Source organism: Prunus persica, chromosome G1 (assembly GCF_000346465.2).
Source record: "Prunus persica cultivar Lovell chromosome G1, Prunus_persica_NCBIv2, whole genome shotgun sequence".
NCBI classification, from domain to species: Eukaryota; Viridiplantae; Streptophyta; class Magnoliopsida; order Rosales; family Rosaceae; genus Prunus; species Prunus persica.
Window position 1 is genome coordinate 4644646 of NC_034009.1, and position 23163 is coordinate 4667808.

Consider the following 23163-nt stretch of genomic DNA (forward strand, 5'->3'; position numbering starts at 1 on the left):
TCCACAGTCCCACATCAAATTCTAAACTATATGCACACCTCCCAAGGCCTATAAAATAGGGTTATAATCCCCAAATGGAGGTAATCAGAACTTACGGCATATAGCCTATTGATCTGTAAGTCTAAGTTTACTAAATCCGTACTTACTGAAGCATCGAAGAGCCTTCGACCGGTACCACACCGGTGCCTAAAGGCCTTACAGAGCGTTTGTTATCTTGCAGATCACGCGCTTCGCGGAGGCCCGTGTCATACCAAAGGCCCAATATCACTAAATTGAGCCCAAAAGTGCCGAACCACTTTTTCGCATCAACAGATTGGCGCCGTCTGTGGGAAGTGATCTGAATCAACCCACTATCTATAAAACACATGGGGACCACTTCAGTACCAGTATTCCTGCCAGAAAAGGGGTTACCGTTCGGAAGGCAGAGTGCAGCTAGCCTAGCGCTGCCCCCATGCACTCCGTTCGGCAATTCGCCCATTATGCAACTCACTATCGAAGCCGAGCTTCAGGCCCAAATCACTTCTGTTCATAAGCTCTTTTCGCGCGCTCGGCAGCGGAGATGGCCTGCTTCATGCATAGCCACATATCCATCGACGCCTGAAGACAAAGCAGAAATTCATAAGAAGTATGAAAGCTAACGGTAGACGTGTAAGGAATAAAGGGACTTACCAAGGCCTGAAGACGAAAGGCACGTCCGGCTTCCTCCCGAATGAGCCTCTTTGGGAGCTCGTCAATCTCAGACAGCTCTGCTTGCGAACCAAGGATCATATGGTTCACAAATTGGACCGTCTTCGATGGACATGCGATGGTGACAGGATTGGCAGGGCTGCCATCATCCTCGGCAGCAAGGATAGCTCCCAGTGCCTCCATCTACTAACCGCGCTTTGGTACCAACTCCACGTCGAGATCTACAATTATCGACCTTTTTCTGGCGACTTTAGAGGCAGAAGCCTCGGTAGACTGCCCTCGCCGCGGCCTCGAGTTGGCATCGACGGTACTACCGGGCACAGGCTCGGTGCATAACTGCCGCTGATGATCGGCAAGAGTCTGATCGTCCGGATCAACCCATGCCGACGGAACTGGGACTGCTTCCGGGTGCTGATTCTTCTTCTTCCCCTGCAAGCTCATCATAAGGCGCCTTTTAAAGGATTGGTTCATTCTCTTGGCTTCGGCAGACCTCCTGGCGTCTGTCACTGTACAAAACAAGCCTTTGGTAAGAAGCCGACATGACATAAATGAACATACAAAGCAAACGAAGTACACTTACTCTCGGCAGGGCTGACGAGTTGGGCTCTGATCAGGTTTGCGGTAAGGAGGAATTTGGGGTACACCATGTCAACAGCAGGAACCTTCAACCTCACTCTGTCAATCTGCCGAATCTCTGATTGAGTAGGGCTTGACTGCTTCAGTTTGCCTACAAAAAAAAAACAACACGAAAATAAAACAAGGTTAGGATATCTCAGAAAAGACACAATTAGCGACCTACTGATCGGCATGTTGACCTACCGGCAATTTAGAAGGTGGTAAGGATGTGAAAAAGGACGGGCTGTCCCGATGGCGATTCCCAATCACTAGATAAAAGCACCCACCGATTCCTCCATGTCTTTTGAGAGGTCGGCACGGCGCTAACAAGTGCCCCAGTTCAGAAGCCTTCAAACAGTTGGCCTGAACCCAGCCTCCATGATCGGCACTCTTGGACTTCGTGACACTATACAAATAAGAGAATTGCTCGTAGGAAGGCTCCCCTTCCTCGGCAATACGAAATGCCACGACCACTCCCATCAAGGCCACCCAAAAGTTAGGATTGTATTGGCCTGGTGCGTACCCTATATGGGCAAGTATGTTCTGCACAGCAGGTTGAATCGGCAACCGAACCCCCTACAGAAGAACGTCCATAAAAAAGATGACCTCATCATCCCTCGACTTGCTGAGAGATTTGGTAGGACCCGGAATCCTTATCTTTACCGAATCCGATATAAGGTACTCAGCACGAATCTTGGCTAGCTCTTGTTCGGTCATCTTATTGGGTTCCAAGTAATTTACGCCGAAAAGGTTTTCCTTCGGCACCCCTATGGACACTTTAGGGTTCCCCCGGTGAACTATGGTCACTCTCAGCTAAGAGATAGGTTCGGTAGCTTCCTCTCCACGGCCAGAAGTGAAGGCCCCCAATTGATTGCAGGTGTGCTCACTTGGCACCCGAGTATCCCCCATCTGGAACTCGTAGTGTTGGTCCACGCCGGCACGACTGTCGTTGCGATACACCACAGCCAACGGTACTAGCTGCCTGGTCATGTGTCACACCCCGGGATCGGCACCGCCGTAGCACGATATTGTTCCCTTTGGGCCCCCCTATTTGCCCTCACGGTTTTGTTTCTGGGAGCTCACTGGCATCTTCTCAGTAAGTCACCCATCCTGAGATTGCTCTAGCCCCCAACTCGCTTAACTTCGGAGTTCCCATGACTCCGAAGCCAGTGAGCTCCCAAAAAGCCTCGTGCTAGATGGATGCGGGTGTGCACATATAAGGCACATCACCCCCGCTCCGTTGGTTGATGTGGGATCTTACAAACCACCCCCTTAAGGGCCGACGTCCTCGTCGGCATACTCGCACCATAGGGGAGAGTGGCTCTGATACCAAATTGTCACATCCTGGGATCGGCTCCGCCGTAGCATGATATTGTCCGCTTTGGGCCCCCCTCTCTGCCCTCACGATTTTGTTTCTAGAAGCTCACGAGCAACTTCCCAGTGAGTCACCCATCCTGAGATTGCTCTAGCCCCCAACTCGCTTAACTTCGGAGTTCCCATGACTCCGAAGCCAGTGAGCTCCCAAAAGGCCTCGTGCTAGATGGATGCGGGTGTGCACATATAAGGCATATCACCCCCTCTCCGTTGGTTGATGTGGGACCTTACACCCCCTCTCTGCCCTCACGGTTCTATTTCTGGGAGCTCACAAGCAACTTTCCAATGGGTCACCCATCCTGGAATTGCTCTAGCCACCAACTCGCTTAACTTCGGAGTTCCTACGACTCCGAAGCCAGTGAGCTCCCAAAAGTCCTCATGCTAGATGGATGCGGGTGTGCACATATAATGCACATCACCCCCTCTCCGTTGGTTGATGTGGGATCTTACAATCCACCCCCCTTAAGGACCCGACGTCCTCGTCGGCACACTCGCACCACACGGCAGAGTGGCTCTGATACCAAATTGTCACACCCCGGGATCGGCTCCACCGTAGCACGATATTGTCCGCTTTGGGCCCCCCTCTCTGCCTTCACGGTTTTGTTTCTGGGAGCTCACGATCAACTTCCTAGTGGGTCACCCATCCCGGAATTGCTCTAGCCACCAACTCACCTAACTTCGGAGTTCCTACGACTCCGAAGCCAGTGAGCTCCCAAAAGGCCTCATGCTAGATGGATGGGGGTGTGCACATATAAGGCACATCACCCCCTCTCCGTTGGTTGATGTGGGATCTTACATCATGAGTCCCTTCCCGATGTCGTGGGTAAGAAATGAGCTTGGCCCTTCACCGAGTATTCGACATCGGTATCTTCTCCACCCTCGGCATCTAGGCTTACGACCTCACTATCTGTATCCCACTAATCGTCCAATGACTCCCTATCGAACCGATTGGGTTCTCTCTTGAACGGAGACTCACTATCAAACATCTACAAAAAATCGAAAAAGGAAACTAAGGGCGAAGCAGAAGACTAATCTACCGATACCTACATCGTTACCTATGGCAACCAGACTACTGAACAAAACCCTACTTATTCAAAGTTCAGTCTAGCTCATGCCAAGGGAAGACGTACACAGAGTAAAAGTTTTGAAAAGAGTGCTGAACGGTACCTTATCTCGAGCTTTCAATACAGGGAAGCGGACTGACTTGCCGATCGTACTTGTCAAGAATCGCCTCGACTACCAACTGGTCTGGTTGAAAATCACCTTAACTACCGAATGTTTGCTCAGAAATCACCTTGGTTGCCATTAGCTCTTGCCAGAAATCGCCTGGACAGAGCTTTCTCTTCACTCACAAATGCAAAGTGAACTTCTCTTCCGGAGCCACTCCTATTTATAGGGCGAGGGTTTGCAACGGTACGCCTCGAAAAACCAAACGGTGCATTAATGGTTAGTAATAGGAGTGGCTCCGGAAGCGCAGAAGGACAGGGAATAGGCATCACCTCCTGTTCAACTACCGAACGATAGGACGACACTTCGATTACCGAAGAAGGAATCAAGTCCCCATCCGAGAACTCTCAAATGAGAACTTAGGGGACTCTTGTTTATACCAAAATGAATAGCTTGTAAGGACTAGACACGTGGGCAAAACTAAGCTCGACTATGGTAGCCTTCGGCACCTTGCCTACTGATCCTGCGATCGGTAACACTCTTCTCCACGACACGTGGCATGCCCACAATCGAAGTCCACAGTCCCACTTCGAAATTCTAAACTATATGCACACCTCTCAAGGCCTATAAAAGAGAACCACAATCCCCAAATGGAGGTAATCAGAACTTACGGCATATAACTTATTGATCTGTAAGTCTAAGTTTACTAAATCCATACTTACTGAAGTATCGGAGAGCCTTCGGCCAGTACCACATTGGTGCCTAAAGGCCTTACCGAGCGTTTGTTATCTTGCAGATGACACGCTTTGCAGAGGCCCGTGTCATACCGAAGGCCCAACATCACTAAGTTGAGCCCAAAAGTGCCGAACCACTTTTTCACATCAACAATTTCAAACCAAAGCTCCCTAAAATATATGGAGTGCCACTTGGAAGGACAATTTTAAAGCAACCTTTTTCTATTGGATGTGTGTTTTCATCAACATTTCTATTTTGTTTTTCGATTTGTTGTCTTTATGTTTTCGTTGTTGTTTCCCTTGTCCTGGTTGGAATGTTTTGTCTTGTAATTGAATTTCACCTTCGTAGTCACATGTACTTTTTTGCACTTGCTTATGAGTTGGTGAAAGCTTTTTGTTACTTTAATATGATAGGCTCCTTTTACAATGAGCATCGTAAAAGATTTAAATTTTAGGCTTCATAACAACTTCTTTTTGGCATGGTATCATCGTAAGGTGTAAAATTTATTATAATTGTACTTAAATTATATGGTTGAGTAATTGCACATGAAACCAAATCAACATACTCACATCGACAAACAACCATCATCAATAAACTCGCACCATCAAATACTTAATCTATCAAAAAATCATTTAAGGGGAAAATTGACAATTATAACATAGTTTAGGAGGGTAAAACGACAGTTCGAGTGATCATGTAGGTCTTATTATGAGGCAAGAAATATGTTTGTTTTTTGTCATGGCAGAGGACATGCTTACCTTAGTTGTGAGGTATATGACATGTTTGTTTTAAAGGCATGGCCATCATGTCGTGATCATGGATAGTGTTGACCTCAAATAACTTCAGCCTCTTTATTAATGATAAAATAATAGAGTGAAATTTCCCCCCTGAAAAAATGATAGCATCGGATGTGGAGATGCACTATGAGTCGATTGCCACACCTGCCACATGGCTGTCAAGCTCGCTGAGCTCCTAACCAAGATTGACATGCGATCTGGTAAGGAGCTTGAGAAAAAGCCCAAGTACTTGAAGAACGATGATGCAGGGCTTGTTAAGATGATGGTGGTTGAGACTTTCTCCGAGTATCCTCCACTTGGTCAATTTGCTGTGAGTAGGGGTGGGCATTAGAACCGCAAAACCGAACCAAACCAAACCGAAAAAATCCGGAAAAAATCGTGTTGACTAAAAAAGTCAAAAACCGAGTCAAATTCGAACCGGACCGGTTCAGATCGGTTTCGGTTTCGGTTTTCTACTACAAGGAACCGGTCCAATCCGAACCGGTCCAATATAATTAATTAATATATATTTTTATATTATATATATTTATATTTTACATTTTATATATATAGTTAACATGTGGCTGTTTTGTATTGGCTGTCTAAACTACTACCGTACGCACACATACACAGGATCATCACAACTAAAACACGATTTGGGGGTTTCTTTCTTCCTTCTTCGATTTTATTTCCTCTCTCTGTGTCTGATCTGAGAGCCGCCTCTCTTTTCCTCTGCAGCTTCCAGCACTCTTGCAGCCATCCTTGTTCTTCTTCAGCCGTCGCGCCGTCGTCAGCTCAGCAGGTTTGATTCTTGCTTGAATCTATTTGATTACACGATTTAAGAAAGTCCTGTCTACTCAATGGTTTCCCTGTTTCTTTCTTGCTGCACACCACATTTCTTTCCCTGTTTGTTTGTTGAAAGCTCTTTACTACCTTGATGTTGAGGATTTGCTTGTCAGTTTGGACTTTCTGCGTCGATAAAGATATTATGCTTGATAGTTTTGCTGAACCCATATGATCTTGGACTTCCTTGGACATCTTGCTTTTTAGAAACCCCTTTGTCTGTTCCTTTCCTCTCTGAAAATAAGCAAGTGTTAATCAAAAGGCAGAATCACAAGGGGAAGGTTTATCCCTGAATTAAGTGCATTTCAACATGCCCTTGCGACAGTAAAACTTAACTTTAATTCTAACAAGTTGGGCTTCTTTCTTATTGTTTGCTTAGATTTCCAGGACATTTTGAATTAAGGATAGTAAGATTGGAGTCTAAGTATACAAAGAGAATACCGATTCTAAGTAGAAGCTTCAAGGAGAAGAAATCTAGGAAGAGATAAAAAGAGTTCTTAGCTTTGATTTCCTAACAAATCAGTTGTGCAAGTTGAGATAGGAAGTCAATATTGTACACTTCTGACAATAAATGCCTTAAAGCTTCAGTGCATTGTGCCACCCTCTTGCCTCTAAAGCTTCAGTGCATTGTGCATTGTGAATTTTTTAAAGGTATTTTATGATGCTACATTGAAGATGAGTGTCACTTTGCATCCGGCTTCCCACACCACATTTCATGACTTGATTGCAATGGAAGAAGAAATTGAGGATTTGTTGATGGAAGAGGAGGAAATATTAAGTGAAACCCAAACCTCCAAGGTTTTGAAGGACATGGCACTTAACATGAAGATGAAGTTTAAAAAGTATTGGGGTGACCTTGATAAATTGAACCAAATTTTGATGGTTGCTCTTGTTCTTGACCCTCGATACAAATTGGGGAACTTAGAGTTTATCTTGAAAAGTCGGTTTGAGAATCCGGAAGATGCGGTTAAGAAGAAGAATGAGATCAAAGAGATTTTAAAGAAGCTTTATGAAGAGTACGCCATGCCACCACCACCACCATCTACTCAAAGTAGTAGTTATTCTAGTGATACTACTACAATGAATACAAGTAGTAACCTAAACCGGGGGGGAAAGAAACGAAGGCAAATGACTGAAAATTGGAGAAAAGAGACTCGAGCAAATGATGTTGTGGTATTGGAGCATGAGATTGATAGGTACATCACCGACCCTATTGAAGATGTGGTTGACGAATTTGATGTTTTGAAGTGGTGGAAATTGAATGGGGATATCCGGGGTTGGCACTTATTGCAAAGGATGTGCTTGCCATCCCGGTATCAACGGTGGCTTCGGAATCATGCTTTAGCACGGGTGGTCGGGTAATTAATTCATTTCGTGCTTCTTTGACTCCTAAGATTGTGGAGGCCTTAATTTGCTCTCAAAATTGCTCCTCTTTACAATATGAGCCAACAATTCAAGAGATGGAGTTCTATGAATCGATTGAATTAGGTATGTCTTTGTAATTTTATATGTGCTTTATTAATGTATTATATAATATGTATGTTGGACTAATGTTTTAATGTGTTTATATTTTTTTATGTAGATATTATGAGTTCATCCACACCTAGCACCATAGCTCCAACTACTTTTCAATGTTAGGAGGAATTTAATTTGGGTTGTAATGTATATTTGGTTGAATTTGGGTTGTATTTGGCTAGTAATTTATTTTGGAACTTATTTTGTTGAAGTTTGATTTAATTTGGGTTGTAATTTATATGTTGAAGTTGGATTGAATTTGGGTTGTAATTTATATGTTGAAGTTGGATTGAATTTGGATTGTATTTTTGTTGAAGTTGGATTCATTTTGATGATGTTGAAGTTGGATTGAATTTGGATTGAATTTTTGTTGAAGTTGGATTCATTTGAATTTGGATTATATTTTTGTTGAAGTTGGATTCATTTTGATGTGTTGAAAGCTTGATGGAACCTCAAATTTGGGGTATGTTAGTATATAAATACATTTTGGGCAGATTTGTTAAAATTTAAATAAAATTTAAATATAAAAAAAAAAAAAAAAAACCGGAACCGGACAGGTCCGGTTTGGTTCGGATTTCTGTATGGATGTTGAGCAGAACCGGTCCAAACCGAACCGGTCTGCACTATCGAATCAGGTTCCATTTTTTTTCCGAAACCGGTCCAAACCGAACCGTGCCCAGCCCTAACTGTGAGGGCATGCGTTGAACTGTGGCCGTAGGAGTCATCAACAATGTGGATAAGAAGGATCTTACTGGAGCCAAGGTCACCAAGTCTGCAGCCAAGAAAGGCAAATGAATTGTGCATTTCGAGGTTTCACAAGGCAAAAGTCATTTTTATACCTGCATGTTTCAAGTGTATTGTGTCCAATGTTCTTCATTGAAACGGGAGTTCAGACTAACAAATAGTTTCATGAGCCTGCTACTACTAAATTAGATGAGAACATGGGCCTCTGCTCTGCATATGTTAACAAACATAATTCGACACAAAAAAACTGTGTTCGTCCCTCTCGCCAAAGTTTGAATTTTCGTTTTCGTATTTTAAAATAAATTATTTAGTCTAGTTTAAACTATCATTTATAAATAAATAAAAATTCTTCTATTAATTCTTCTTTTCTCAATATGGAATGAGGTCGTTAGCTTAAATTCAATGAACAAAAACATTTAGATGCCCAAGATAACTTAGTAAACTAGTCACTCAAGTTTAAATTTATGCTTCCGAATGTATAGTTCATATATAACATTTTGTTACGGCAATGACCATGCTTGGTTCAAAGCTGACATGTAAAATATACGTTACATAATTTATTCTTCCGTAAGTTACCAACACAGGGCATTTGGTCTAGTGGTATGATTCTCGCTTAGGGTGCGAGAGGTCCCGAGTTCAATTCTCGGAATGCCCCATTTCTTTTTTTGTTTTTTTTTGTTTTTTGTTTTCACTTTTAAAACTTGGTTTTTTCTTTTCCTCCCACACAAGAAAGAAAGGAGTGCTTTTTCCTCCCACTGGTCTCCGACTCTCTGCTGCCTTATTTCTCTTCCAATCTCGACTTCTGGCGTCGCAGCTTTTCTGAAAATGGATCAGTCTATACAGAATGACCTGAATGCCCCTCACTCCATGGGCACCACCATCATCGGCGTCACCTACAATGGCGGCGTCGTCCTCGGTGCCGATTCTCGAACCAGCACTGGTAATCCCTCTCTTTTATTTTCGATACACCTAAGGACCTTGAGGTTTCTGCAAACTCTCACGTCAAGTTCAAATTTACTGGAGAAAAATATTTGGATCTTTTATTTGATTTTTCACGGAATTTGGCTTTTTGTTGTTGTTGTTGTTGTTGTTGATTATTAGGTGTTTATGTTGCGAATCGGGCATCCGATAAGATCACTCAGCTCACTGATAATGTCTACTTGTGCCGTTCCGGATCGGTATCTCTTTCCCTCTAGTCCTCTTTTTTCTTTTCTTTTTTAAATTTATTGTTTTTATTTAATGCTGTTGTTCTTGTTTATGATTTCGGTTGTTTGCATACATGTGTAAAGTTGTTTTTGTTTTCTTTCTTGCTAAAGTATTGTATTGTATACTTCCGTTTTAGTATACTAACAAAATAGCTGAACTACTTCAATTAATCATATACAGAAAGATGTTAACTTTTCAATTAGCTGGATAGTTGAAAAAATTCTCACAACAAAAATTCTTTGAGTAAGAAAAATCAGCAAGATAAAGTCATCTCAATGTCCTCAGATTTTGGGCATAGAAAAGGTCAGGCTTGGTGTCTGGTTAGTATTTTAGGCTTTAGCTTGCCATAGAAACAAGAACAACTCAATTTGACTCACCCTTAATCCCTATTTGGGTTTGGCCACATGGATCCTTATCAGAATCTAATTCCGATTGACTGCATAAATTTTCTTTTGCTGCTTAATATATCTAAAGCTAATGTCCTCCCATGAATTTTGGCAGATTTATCCTTCTTAACCACTTTTGCTTATTTCATTCTTAATCTCCCTTTTCTCTTGCTTTGTTATTTTCCTTTTGGATCATAATTCCTCAGGAGCATTGTTTAACAGATAAGTAACTTTAAGGATTTTGTCTTTTGGGTGTGTTGGTTGAAGATTTTGTAGTTGCTCTACTTCTGTTGTTAATCTATTTAATTTTCTATTCTCAGGCTGCAGATTCTCAAGTTCTATCAGATTATGTCCGTCATTTTCTCCATCAGCACACGTTAGTGAATGAGCAACTTCTGGATTTACTTTAACTGTTTTTTCATCCCTTTTGTAGTTAAAACTTCTGGATCCACCCTATGATGATTTTTTTTATAAAAAAAATCAACTTACTAATGCCTTTGGTGCATCTCTTGGATTTCATTTTGTTGCACCACCATATGTGTTTGGGCTTGCAGAATGCTTTTACTTTCTTTGAGCATTATGTTTTCTTGCTGAAAATTTAATGAAACATTAACCATCGTGGAACTGATAAATAGTATTCAAAGATATGCATAAAAGATTGAAGTTGTAAACATTTGAAACTTGTGGTAGTAAGCAATTTTTAAATTTTGGAAATTAAGATGCCAGATTTAAGCTTTGCACTACATTGTGTTTTTCCATTCATTAATGTGTACTACTGTTTCAATTGTCATTCAAAATTCTCCCGTTTATGTAGGATACAGCAGGGACAGCCTGCAACAGTCAAGGTTGCTGCAAACCTTATCAGGTTGTTCGCATACAATAACAAGGTTTGCATCTATTATTCTTTTATTTTACCTTTAGTTTCCGTTTTCATCATTCAAAAATTTTGAAAACGTTGATCGTTCTAACCTCTACAAAAAATTTATCTTTGTTTAGATTCTTTTAGTTTTCCTATTTGTTTTCACAATTTCCACTGATGTACATTTGAATGTTTGGGAAATAAACAAGATTAAATGTCATAGGTTTACAAGTACTCCAGAACAAAAGTGTGGGAATTGGATTTGTTACTTTTTAATGTTAATAGTTTGTCAGAAAGTACAAAGAGTTTAAAAGTGAGCTGGATAGAGGTCAAGTTATTTCTAGCAACTTCCTTGAAACTATTTGAAAATTTGTTAGACTGAGCGTGGTGTCTACTTATTTTTGAAGTGCAACATTTAATAAGATTGCTATGGTTCTTCAGGTATTTCCTTATTTCCTATTGTATTTCTCATTTCTGATGTGTTATTTTTAAAATTGGTAGAATATGCTACAAACTGGCTTGATTATTGGTGGTTGGGACAAGTACAAAGGAGGTAAAATATATGGAGTGCCACTTGGAGGGACAATTTTGGAGCAACCTTTTGCTATTGGAGGTATGATTTCATCAACTGTTTCTATTGTTTCCCTTGTCATGGTTGAAATGGTTTGAGTAAATGCACATGCACTCTGTTTAAATTTTTGTTGCCACTTGAATGCTATTAAAGTTTATGGCTCTCAACAATATTTTGTCATCCAGGATCTGGCTCCACTTATCTGTATGGCTTCTTTGATCAAGAGTGGAAGGAAGGAATGACCAAAGAGGAAGCTGAGGTATGTAGTCTTTATGTTTCTTACAGACTTTTCTATTGCTTCATTGGTGGCTTCCTTGTTACTAGTAATGTGCTAAGATTTGGTTTGTCATCATTGTTGATATTTGTGTATCTCCAAGCTTCAGTTTTCATTGACACCAATATGTAGTTCCTTGATCGCATCCACCTTGTCCATGGAAACTAACTTTTTCCTTGATGCATTAGTACTTTCTAGAATTGATCACTAAAGCAATGGCTGTTAATTTACTGTAGAGATTGGTGGTGAAGGCAGTTTCTCTTGCTATTGCTCGGGACGGTGCTAGTGGTGGTGTTGTTCGGACTGTCATTGTGAGTTTTTCTTTTATTGTACGCTATGCAATTACTTTATGGTTTGGGGAGTAGAAAGATCTAGTTCCCTGCCAATGTACCTGCAGCCATAAACTCGCTTCTAACTTGTTCAAGATTCCGATTCTCAAAAAAAAAAACAAAACAAAAAAAAAAAACAATGAAAGGGCATAAGTGCAATGCTTGTTATTTCAGTGACATGCTTCTCTTGTGAGCTTGAAATTAAGCAGTATATGATGCTTACATCAAGCTATTTACTTATATAGCATATAGTAATGCCTGTGGCAACACAATCTGTTGCCTTCCTAATGCGATGGATTTGTTGTCTTGTTAATCGGAGGTTGTGAGGATTGAACTCAAACCTCTCAGGACAACAACTTGCTTCCTAACAGTGCTTTTTTTTAATTTTCTTAATGGTATTTTTTTGTTTTTAATTACCGTTTTCCCCCTGAAAAATAGCCAAGTACCTATGGACTTTATATGGTTTTCATTCTTGTATGGCCGTCTATCTTCCTTCCACTTATTTTCTGGCGATTGTATACTCTGTTCTGCAGATTAATTCAGAGGGGGTGACAAGAAACTACTATCCAGGTGACACCCTTCCACTCTGGCATGAGGAGCTAGAACCCCAAAATTCACTGCTGGATATATTGTCATCATCCGGTCCTGACATGATGGTAACTTGAGGATTTTCATCTCCTATAGGACTAGGTAATCCCCAGTGACACCATGAATGGCACACTTTCTCGTATCCTAGTTTTCGCCGGGGGCCATTTCAGTATGTATTTGGAAAGTTTTACTTTGCAGTTTCATTACCATCTCGTACAATGAAATGATTTGATTGAATTGATCTTTTTCTACCTGGTTCGATAAGTAGCTTATAAAAAGAATAAGATGGATTCTCGAACTATTGAAATTATTTGTGCGCCTTTCAAACTAGAAGATGATGCATGGGTGCTTGGATTCTTAACCGTTTGATAATTGATCTTCATTTTGAAACAATCAAATTGACTGGTCCTCGGGAAATATGTTGATACCTAGAATTGCTAGAGGAAAGACTTGAAAGTTGTAAGAAGCAAAAGCCCCCGTTTCATGTGGAACGAGTGGGATTGGACCCTTTTGGTTCACTTTCACTTCACATTTGGCAAACTAAATTTTGGGTTGGATTGGACTGGACTAAAAATAGTATCCTAATTCAATGTTTGTGAAGAATTTAGAACCTCCTATTCCATGTGGAATAAGCTCTCCGAACTAGTGTGGATATTTTATCCCAAGATAAATTAAGCCATTGACACGACCTGAGTTCAAGTAAGAGACTGAATTGATACGTCGAGTCTTATGCGCCAAAGATCTCGTTTAGTCCATCCCGTCCATCCCGTTCGGTATAAATCTAGTTAATCCTCAATGACAATTCAATCCAGTCCTTTGCATCAAACACGTATGCATGTTGCTTTGTTCAGCTTAATATTTTTCTGTCTTTAACATTTTTTACACAACATTTTGTTCCGTTGGTACCCAATTGTAGCCTTGGTTACATCAATCACTTTCGAAATTTATATAACCGATTTCACTTTCGAAATCTAATATACACTCGAAACTGAACGATAAGAATTCCATGCTACAATGCTCTTTACAATGTACTTGCGTGGGGGAATTCCAATGTGGAAGAAAAAGAAAAGTACAAGGCAAATGAATCTCAAATTGACTTCAGCACATCATCTTCGTATCGGCAAATATAAATATGCCATGCTACGTTGTTCACTTGCCCAGAATTTGGCCCTCCCTTGAACAGAACTCGGACCAACTAGAAACTCAAGAAATCTCAGACAAGGATACTCTGTTCAGAACTTCAGCTTCTTTCCACTGCTTGTGTAAGCTGGGCCACAAACTTGGAAGCCACCCTCAACTTTTAAAAGATCACTTCTCAAATTGCTTGCTCCAGCAAGTGGTAAGTGACCAGAAAGACCAAACTTTGGTCATACCGTGCTGATTACCATGAAGAAAACATCAAAAGGCTCCTAATAGGAAGAAAAATTGTCAGCATTTTGGTACACTACATTAGGCATTCCCACCATCTGAGCTGCTGCAAGCTTGATTTAGAAGCACGGCGTTGCCACCAAAGTCTCCATCCAAACTCATTTGCTGGACTTCTTGTGGGGACAGGATCTTGATGCAGCGAACACAGTTTACAAACTCCCTGGAATAGGCAAGACCAACAATTAAGAAACAAGTACAATGAAAAATCATGTACAAGACTCTTAATTCTTTTGGCCCTTAATGTTACGTAATAAACAAGTCTTGATGCAAAACACTGCCCAGGGACAAAAATATGTCATGCTAATTTGGCACAATCTAACATTCAACTTCAGGAACTAGAAAATCTCCAGACAAGTTATTCAAACAGGAAAATTATGCGTATATGTGTGCACCATGATATATTCAAAATTTTAAGCAGAAATGGGACTAAAAGACTTACTCCCAAGGGTCATCTCCAACTAGCAGAACATCACTCTCATGATCTACATACACAAGTTTCCAGCCTACTCTCCCTCGGTCCTCTAACTGTCCCTCTATACCAAACCTACGAGCCAGATCTTGTTTAAGCTCACCATAACCTGAATAGCGTGCAATATCTATAGATCTCCCTACAGCTCCACGTTTATACACCTTTACAGAAACAATAGCCAAGTTAGAGCAAAAGAAAAAAATAATCTTAAATGCTTAAAATGGATAGCTTCATAATGTATTTTGAATTTTAATTTAAAATATCAAACCTTGGTGTATGTCCTCATTCGCTGAAATTGAGGTGCTGGAGCCCATGGGCCAGTGTCCAGAAAGCCGCTATCATTTATGGTTGAGTCAATTGAATTGAATGCCATATCTGGAACTCCAAAGGACTGGGAAACCATTGAAGATGAAAGTTCCTGCTGAGCATCTTTTGCATTTTCATAGTTGCCAATCATGCCTCCTGAAGAGAGATTATTTGAAAAATCCTTTCCTAACGCCACCGTGCCCTTGGCCAACATAGGATCAGGATTCAAGGGTATCCCCAATTGGCCATCAATGTTAGAACCATATGAAACATTGTTTCTATGATCTGCCTGAACTTCCCCTTCTTGACTGGCTTCTCTGAATAACATTGATTGTGGATTGAAAGACAATGGGGCATTATTCTGCTGTAAATTGACATCATTTTGAGAGAGGCCTACTGAAGTTGTTGAAGAGGATGTGTCCAAGTAATCTGTCTGGACAGCTGCACTGTTCAGGTATGTTTGTGCTGTAAGAATTCCTTGACTTTGATTGCTAGCAATGTTCACTGAAGGCTTAACATCAGACTTAAGCTGGAAATCTTTCAATAAGTTACCATTCGATGGCATTGTTTCTATGGCACTAGGACTCAAGATTGTGGTGGCAGACTGAGCCATGTCCTCCCCGACGAATGAGTTTCGATGGGCTCTGTTGTTCATCAATGGTTGAATTAAACTTGGACAGTTGTTTGTGGATGGTGAATTTGAACACGATGGAACCTCATCTGTAATCCCAGACTGCCCTGCTCCTGCACCTCCTGTCATTACATTGCTTACAGCTGTAGAGAGTTGATTGGTTGTTGGGGTTGGGTGAAGTCCCATATGCCCGGACATTTCAGGCACCATAACAGGTTGCTGCTGTTGAAGCTTTGGCTGCTGAGGTGGTTGAGAAAACCGAACATTAGTTTGGCTGTTATTATTCTTTGTCAGCTGCTGTGGCATTGTTCTTGAATGAGGATGCGAGGTTGGTGCCATTTGAGGCATTTCTTGCATTTGGGTGGGAGTCAAAGGCCTGGAGAAGCTCTGGGACACATCTAACAGTTGCCTCTGCTGGTCCTGGAGTTGGATAAGTTGAGCAGGCTGTTGCTGTGCCTGCTGTGTCAAAAGCGACTGTTGTTGCTGTTGAAGCTTCTGTAACAGCTGAAGTTGAAGCTGATTATCAGAAAGATGTTGCAACTGTTGGTTTATTTGATCAGGAAGTTGAGACTGAAATTGCTGTTGATTTTGACCCGCAATTTGTTGTTGATGCTGCTGCTGCTGTTGATGCTGCTGCTGTTGCTGTTGATGCTGTTGCTGTTGTTGATGCAGCTGCTGCTGCTGTTGCTGCTGATGCTGCTGCAGGTTCTGAGGGAGGTTTCTTTGAAGATGGTTTTGACTAGATGATTGCTGCTGAAGGATACTATTAGTTTGGACAAGGGTCTGAGGTTGCAGAAGCTGGGATTGAACTTGGCTGGAGGGTAGAGATTGATTAAACGAATTTTGCCTGGGTTGTTGAGTAATATCACCCAACTGTTGCTGTCGTTGGATCATGGATGCTAATGGGTTCATTGTGGATGGCAGCTTTTGGAGTTGATCAAGCTGTTGTGCTTGCTGAGGTAGTCTCTGGGCATTGAATTGTAAATTGCTCAACTGAGGTATTTGAGGCCCTGACATGCCCAACTGCCGAGAAAGATCCGCTCCAGCAAGGTTTTGCAGAGCAGAACCAGGAAAGGAATGCATGTAATTTGGCTGTATGGAGTTACCCGCAGAAGAATTTTGCTGCATGTTCATCCACTGGACTAAGCTCAGACCAGGTAGAACCTGGGGATCCTTCATGCACATATCATCACCAAGCCAAGGCATTGTCCTCTTAAAAAGATTATCTAAATCAGAGGATTCCTCATCTGCAAAAGGAAAAATCAAAGGTTGTTAGATGTCCTTCCACTAAAATTCCAAATTCAAAATGTCTTTAAGTTTTTAAGGGCCTGTTTCTGGATGGCTCACACTGAGGTATAAAACAACACCAGGAAAAGAATGGAGAAGCTTCCAACGGACTTAAACATCATTTAGTATGTTTTGTGCCATGTCACATACAATGGATCACCGAAAAGATACTATTTAAGTCAAAAGATCAAACACTGATCATAACAAGATGAATGACAAAAATCAGTCCAATCAATCCATCCCATATCATTCACTGTTTTTCTTATTTTCGTTTGTTATCAAATTCAGCGGATACCATCCACTATTATCCCAGACAGTTCTTACCAAGCAGAAAGCAATGTGCACTAAGATTGTCTTAACTGACACCCAGTCTGGGTCCAATCTAAGTAGGGAAATTTCATCCGTTTTACTTGTTAAGAGTTGCTTAAAGTACACAAATTAAGCTGAGACAATAAAGAGCTAGTAGAATTTATGGTTGCTATATTATGTATTTTACCTGGCATTCCTGGTTGCCGAGGACGCTTTGATCTGAAGAATGGTGGGGGACAAATGAAAAATGGAGCAGTAACAGGCTCAATTTCCCACATTGACACCCGATTACGCCTTTCCCCAGCAGTTGACTCATCCCAACCAACCTATTCAAAGATATGTCGGGGATTTTAGGTTATTTTACATGACCAACAAGATGAATGGAAGCAACAAGGGGAGAGAGGATAACAAGAAGTTTCCGTCACATTTACCTGCAAATTGCGCCATTGTGAGTTCTTCCATCTAACAGAATCAAGATCACTAATTCCTGTAATTGTACCCATGTACCTGTACAACAAAAGCTTCTCATGTTCAATTCCAAAATCACCATAAGATTTTTATTTGTCAAAACTGAAGGAACTGGACGAATAACTTAAAAATCCTGGCAAATCATCAGCATCTCTAGTTTGTAAAGTCTAATTGTGAATTATCTGCCAGATCACTATTGCCAGGATTGCCAAAATCTTGAACAATAGACTGAAAGACAAGTATACAACTACCTTCTTGTTCCTGACTCTTCAGTTTCAAACATCATACGAAATCGCATACCCAGAGATAGTTGGTTGCCACAAGCTGCCTTGTAGTACTTGGCTAATGGGATAACAAATTCTGATGGACTGGCTCTGCATATAGAAAAGAACATTTCAATGCAAATTCAGAATAAATATACTGATTTCTTTTAAATAGTGACAACAAGTGATTCACTCCCACAATCTAGGATTCTATACATGTAGAATAAAGAAGATATTTTAGAGTAAAGAATGAAAGATGTTAACCTAGGATTGTAGAACACTGTGAAGGGGCTATTATTAGCGGCAGCATGAGCTGCAGCCGCTAGAATCCCAATGTGCATACTATCACTTGATAATACTGAAGATGATAGGTTGGTGGGTTGCCTGTTAGCACGTCTAATTCCCAAAAGAAGCTGCTGCTTTTCATCCCTGATCACGGAAAGTGTGTATCACCATAAGAGTTTGTTTTTGCACTTCATATATTTTCAAATGCAAAAGAGAGAAGAAAAATATAAACCTATATATATAACTTGAACGAGGCCTTGTTACCAATGAATCCTACTTATAAGCAGAAATTAATGCTCAAAAACAGAAACCCCTAAGATTTTCAATTCATTGTGAATACCTAATGAACAAGACAGAATCGCCAGCGAAAAGCCTCTTCCCACTAACAAATAGGCTCCATCCTGTTGTAAGCAAGTGGCGTTTTGGTTGCCCTGCATTAAGCAAAACAACAAATAACAGATGTTTAGAAATATGATCATGATGGCACCTTATTGATCCATGAATGCAACATTCCAATGGCCAAACAAAGAACATACCACGATAGATATGGCGGAAAGTCCAAACAGTATCATGCAAATCCCTGGCAACAAGTTCTTGAGCAGGTGGTTGCATGGAGAAATCCTATGTACAAACAGGAGCACTATTAAACTTTGTAATTAGTGTGGCAAACCTTGGAAATGAGGTAAAACTGCTTACGAGAGGAGGGAAAATCTTTTCTGCTGCACGACGAGGCACCGAGAAACCTCCATGAGTGCTTGTGTCACTTGCTGTCAATGTTTTACAGAAAAACTCTGGTTGGGGCTTATTTGACTTGAGGGCAAGATCTGATCTCAACAATGCATCCTTGTCAAACTGCAGACCAAGAAGTTTAGGAATTCAGTTTCCAGAAATTTTTACCATCTTTTTTTTTCATAGAAATTTTTACCATCTAAAGAACAAAGGCATTTTATTTTAAGTAACAGAAGGGTATGTCCAAAGTATTATCAGAACATAATGATTTACTAGTCATTTTGAACAGCCCTTACCGAGGGAACAGGCTGAAGTGTCATCTGAGCATAAACTTCGTCCGTTTCGGGGTCCGCCTAGAACATCATACATAAGTGTGAAAATCAATTAGAAATTATCAAGAATTATGCATTGGCAAGGTAATACTTAAAAACAGATAAAATCAGCCATACATGCAAGGTGACATTGTGAAGGAGACATAGTAGCTTGGAGGGAAGATTCGGGTAGTTTGGTATTTGACCATCCACATCCTTTTTCATAGATGCGGCAACCTGAAATCAGAAATTTCACTCTCAAATCAGGACCTAATACAACTTCATACATATTATAACTTCAAATATCAAACTTATCCTGTATGATGATTGCTCAATACATTAATACATAAAAACTAAAACTTTAAATTTACCACCTACTTGGAGAGACAGAACGAAAAGACCGAGGAAATTCTCCACAAAAATAATCACAAAGATCAATAACTAAATGTAATTACTTAAATCTAACCAAGTACTCAGCTACCACAACAATGTTGAACAAAAACAAGAAGAGTAAGTATAATGGGGAGACCCACAACAACAAAAATAAATAGGATTGTTTTCTTTTTCCGTTAATCCTAAATTGTTCAAACCCATCAACCCCATCTGCTTTATTAGGTGAAAATTTATATCCCACTAAATAAAAAATAAAAAATAATTACATACAAAACCATGTGTTTTCTAAAATTAACAAAGCATTGAAAAGGAAGGTCAACAACAGATTGCTATTAACAGAAGCGACCTGCACAATAAATGAACTCAAAAATCATGATAAGCATTGATGAGTTCAGGAAAGTAGAGAGTATAGAATGTTAAGGATAAGCAGAGGCGCTCAGGCGGCGCACGATAGCAACAACATTTAAACACCCACTTGTTCGCTGTGACCTTGAGGGAAGTAGACCACGTGGGTCCCAGCCGGCGGCAAGTTCACCAGCGGCCCGGCGCACGCTTGCCATAGCTCCGGGTTTATGATCTTCACATTCTCTCCCCCTGCACACGTGTAACCCGTTCATTCGTCAGAAACTCCCACAAACAATCAAAAAAGCCCCGTTTTTTCCGTTTGTTTCCCGAGAAAACGGAAACGAGAAAGAAAATAAAGGACCAACTGAAACAGAGAAGAATCTGGATTCTGGGAATCTCTTAACATAACTGCCGAGGAGCAGAGGCAGTTAGTTGGAGAGTCCCGAGTACGTACAAAAATACTTGTAACGAACAAAACGAAGTTAAATACAGACAAAACAAAGTTTCACAACAACCGTATCGATCGATCCATCCACCGATTTTCGTGTTTTTTAGAGAGAGAGAGAGACAGAGCGCAGCTCATAGATAAATATAGAGAGAGAAAGTGCCGACCTTCGCATGAATTGGATGGACCGTTGGCCGCAGCAGCTCCGGCGCCGTTCGCGGGCGGCTTCATTGTTTGCTCCGGCGCCTTGGGTTCTTCGAAAGACTGGATATACTGCCGGAAAATCTCACTTGCTCATCTCGCCGGAGATATATCGGCGATAAAATGGAGCTCCTTTTCTAGCTCTTCTCAGCTCCCAGACCACGCACTCAGATCAACGAACTAGATTTTCAAGTTCTCTATCAGCTGAGCTCAGATCAGCTCAGCAAAGTCTACAGCCCCCAAAAAAGATTTTAAAAAATGGAAAAGAAAAAACTTTCCCGGAGAAGGTTGCAGATTTTCCCGGGAAAGGTTATGGGCTTTCCGGCGAGTTGAAGGGGGCAAAACGGCGACGTAAAAGGAGGGAACAGAGGGGCAGAGAAAAAGGAGGGTTTGCTGAGATTAAGAGAGACCAAATGCTGAAGCTTTGCCCCCTATCTTCCCCTACACCACCCAGACATTTCCTTTCTTTCTCTCTTCTCTCTTTCTTCTCTCTCTTCTTCCCAATGCTCAATGCTCCCTTTTCTCTCACTTTCTCTCTACATCAAAATAAACAATTTTCTTTTTCTCTTTGTGTGTTTTCTTCTCTCTCTACCTGTCCTTGAAAATGGCACTGACTAATGGGGCTTTGGCTCTTAGTTGACCCCTATGGAGTTGGGTTTGTGGTTAGTTCTGTTTTTATCTTGTTAACCATGGTTAATGTAGCTTAATCTTAGAACAACAGTGATGACAAATAAGATCCAAAGTATAGTGCTAGTGACAGTTGCCCACAGACACACAGTATTCAAATTTATTTCAAAATTATGCTAGATCAACTTAATATTCTTTTTCTTATGCTTACACTAGCTGGATTTTACATGCTATCAAAAGAGTTGAGAGGAAAAAGAAAAAAAAGTTAGTAATGGTAAGAAATTTTGCTTTGTTTTGATGTTTTTTCAAAGCATATTACCTTTTTGTCCCTTTAGCAATATCAACTAACCCACCACAAGTAAACTAACCCATGATTATTTGTTATTGGAATTTCCAAATATGATTATGTGTTATTGACCATTTGTTGACCGTCACCATCGCCATCCATTGTGCAGCACATGATGAAAGTTATTTGTATATTGGTTCTTTGTGTTTCCTCGTTCTTTTCATCTCCAACATGATGTTTTTAGTGGGGTTTTTTATGTGTTAAATTTCTCATCTAATAATAGTTTTTTTTTATTGTTTTAAAAACCTAGAAAATGAATTGCATATGTAAAATTTAATGTCAAGTTAAGTAACTAAACCTAACGATACAAAGGTAGTTGCCTCTTGAGGCTAAAAACTCAGTTACGTACGAAAATAGGGCAAGTGGTTGGTTCAGAAATCATTGAAGCTTTGCTTTAATGCCATAATAGTGAATCACAAGACTCACGTCACTAATTAATGGCATGCTTGCACTAATTAATGGCATCACCATCTATTTTCCATCTTTAACCTTCCGGTTAATAATTAATAAGCAAATCTTGGAAATCAAATGAGTAAAAGTTTACGAGAAAAAGTTTGTTAATTGATTAAAAATACGAGGATGTAAACTATGTGTACATTCATAGTTTAAGATAATGTTCTAAATAATATCAGCGATACCTCAAATCACTTAATACTATGTGTACAAAATAAAGTGCATTTTGCGAGTTTATATAGGCTACATCGTTCCCTAATGACGTATGTAAGTTTATACCTTTCTCCATTTCTCAATAATTCCTTCACGCCAAAATTAGTTCTTTAATTTTGACTATAAATGATGTGAGTTCTTTTATTTGTTTATATCCACACCATTTATGAACTTCATTTGTTTATAACACATAAAATGTTAGTATCTAACATGCTACATTGTTATTTTTTTAATACAAGTGAGAGTCTAAACTATAAGGGAATGAGGATTTTTCACACACACACTATCAAAATGTATAGGAGTTCAAACTTGAGACTGATGGTCTGTAAGTCAACGCCTTTTTTCACTAAGCTAGACCATGTTTTCGTTTTCCTTTCTTTTTATTCAATGAGAGAGTATTAAAGGATATTTTTTTAATTTTGAGAAAAAAAAATTCATTAAATTAGTTGAAGAATTGGAATAATTCTAATTGTTGCATTTCAATCCCTAAAACGTAAATATGAACACTTCCTTCCTGTGATTATGTTCTTTTGTTTTACCAACCCAACGTTTTATTGACCAAAAATGAAAAATCTTCTTGTGATGGAATTGTATTAGGCGTTGGGGTTGACAATTGACATGATGAGTAAGTCCCTATTTAGTAAAAAGGACCCCAAAAAAAAGTGGGTTCATTGCATTCAAAGGGCAACAATAATTACGAAAAAGAAAAATAAATAAATAGAGCAAGAGGGGTAAATGGGTCATTGGCGACCACCACTATAGCCTATAGGGGTAATAATAAGACCCTTGTAGACTCTCGAATGGCTCTCCTCTATTATTGGCTCTGAGATTCAAGGCTTGCGTGATGATGACCGACCTCATAATCTTGCACATGCAAAATTGCACACAGAATGGTCGCCTCATTTAATTATAAGCTAATAAATCATGATTAGAGTCTGAATAAGTGGAAATTAAGAAACTTTACTTTTGCTTTGCTTGCTCGTTA

At 40.3% G+C, this 23163-nt stretch overlaps 2 protein-coding genes and 1 non-coding gene across 3 annotated transcripts; 2 read left to right on the top strand and 1 right to left on the bottom strand.

Moving 5' to 3' along the window:
- On the top strand, positions 9040–9111 carry TRNAP-AGG. The gene has a single exon. It is a non-coding gene; the product is annotated as a tRNA-Pro (tRNA).
- LOC18791817 (proteasome subunit beta type-6) lies at positions 9165–12979 on the top strand. Its single transcript, XM_007226020.2, has 8 exons — positions 9165–9396; positions 9558–9634; positions 10369–10424; positions 10863–10935; positions 11409–11520; positions 11664–11737; positions 11989–12063; positions 12615–12979. Exons 1-8 carry the CDS (start codon positions 9282–9284, stop codon positions 12744–12746), a joined length of 714 nt encoding a protein of 237 aa, XP_007226082.1. The 5' UTR covers positions 9165–9281; the 3' UTR covers positions 12747–12979.
- Positions 13508–21159, bottom strand: LOC18788345 (auxin response factor 19). The gene is made up of 14 exons (XM_007225363.2): positions 20506–21159; positions 20024–20142; positions 19294–19392; positions 19141–19197; positions 18812–18967; positions 18652–18736; positions 18456–18546; positions 18095–18259; positions 17819–17941; positions 17531–17606; positions 17287–17425; positions 14835–16750; positions 14537–14727; positions 13508–14257 (listed from the first exon to the last, which is right to left on the bottom strand). Exons 1-14 carry the CDS (start codon positions 20567–20569, stop codon positions 14119–14121), a joined length of 3420 nt encoding a protein of 1139 aa, XP_007225425.1. The 5' UTR covers positions 20570–21159; the 3' UTR covers positions 13508–14118.

What these genes read in the sequence shown, in the direction of transcription:
- LOC18791817 (XM_007226020.2), top strand. Translation starts at nt 9,282, where the DNA reads ATGGATCAGTCTATACAGAATGACCTGAATGCCCCTCACTCCATGGGC. An exon ending in GCAACCTTTTGCTATTGGAG is followed by an intron (nt 11,521 to 11,663) that starts GTATGATTTCAT and finishes TTTGTCATCCAG; the next exon opens with GATCTGGCTCCACTTATCTG. An exon ending in TGACCAAAGAGGAAGCTGAG is followed by an intron (nt 11,738 to 11,988) that starts GTATGTAGTCTT and finishes AATTTACTGTAG; the next exon opens with AGATTGGTGGTGAAGGCAGT.
- LOC18788345 (XM_007225363.2), bottom strand. Translation starts at nt 20,569, where the DNA reads ATGAAGCCGCCCGCGAACGGCGCCGGAGCTGCTGCGGCCAACGGTCCA. An exon ending in CTCAAGGTCACAGCGAACAA is followed by an intron (nt 19,393 to 20,023) that starts GTGGGTGTTTAA and finishes TTCTGATTTCAG; the next exon opens with GTTGCCGCATCTATGAAAAA. An exon ending in TCGGCAACCAGGAATGCCAG is followed by an intron (nt 16,751 to 17,286) that starts GTAAAATACATA and finishes TTCCTTTTGCAG; the next exon opens with ATGAGGAATCCTCTGATTTA.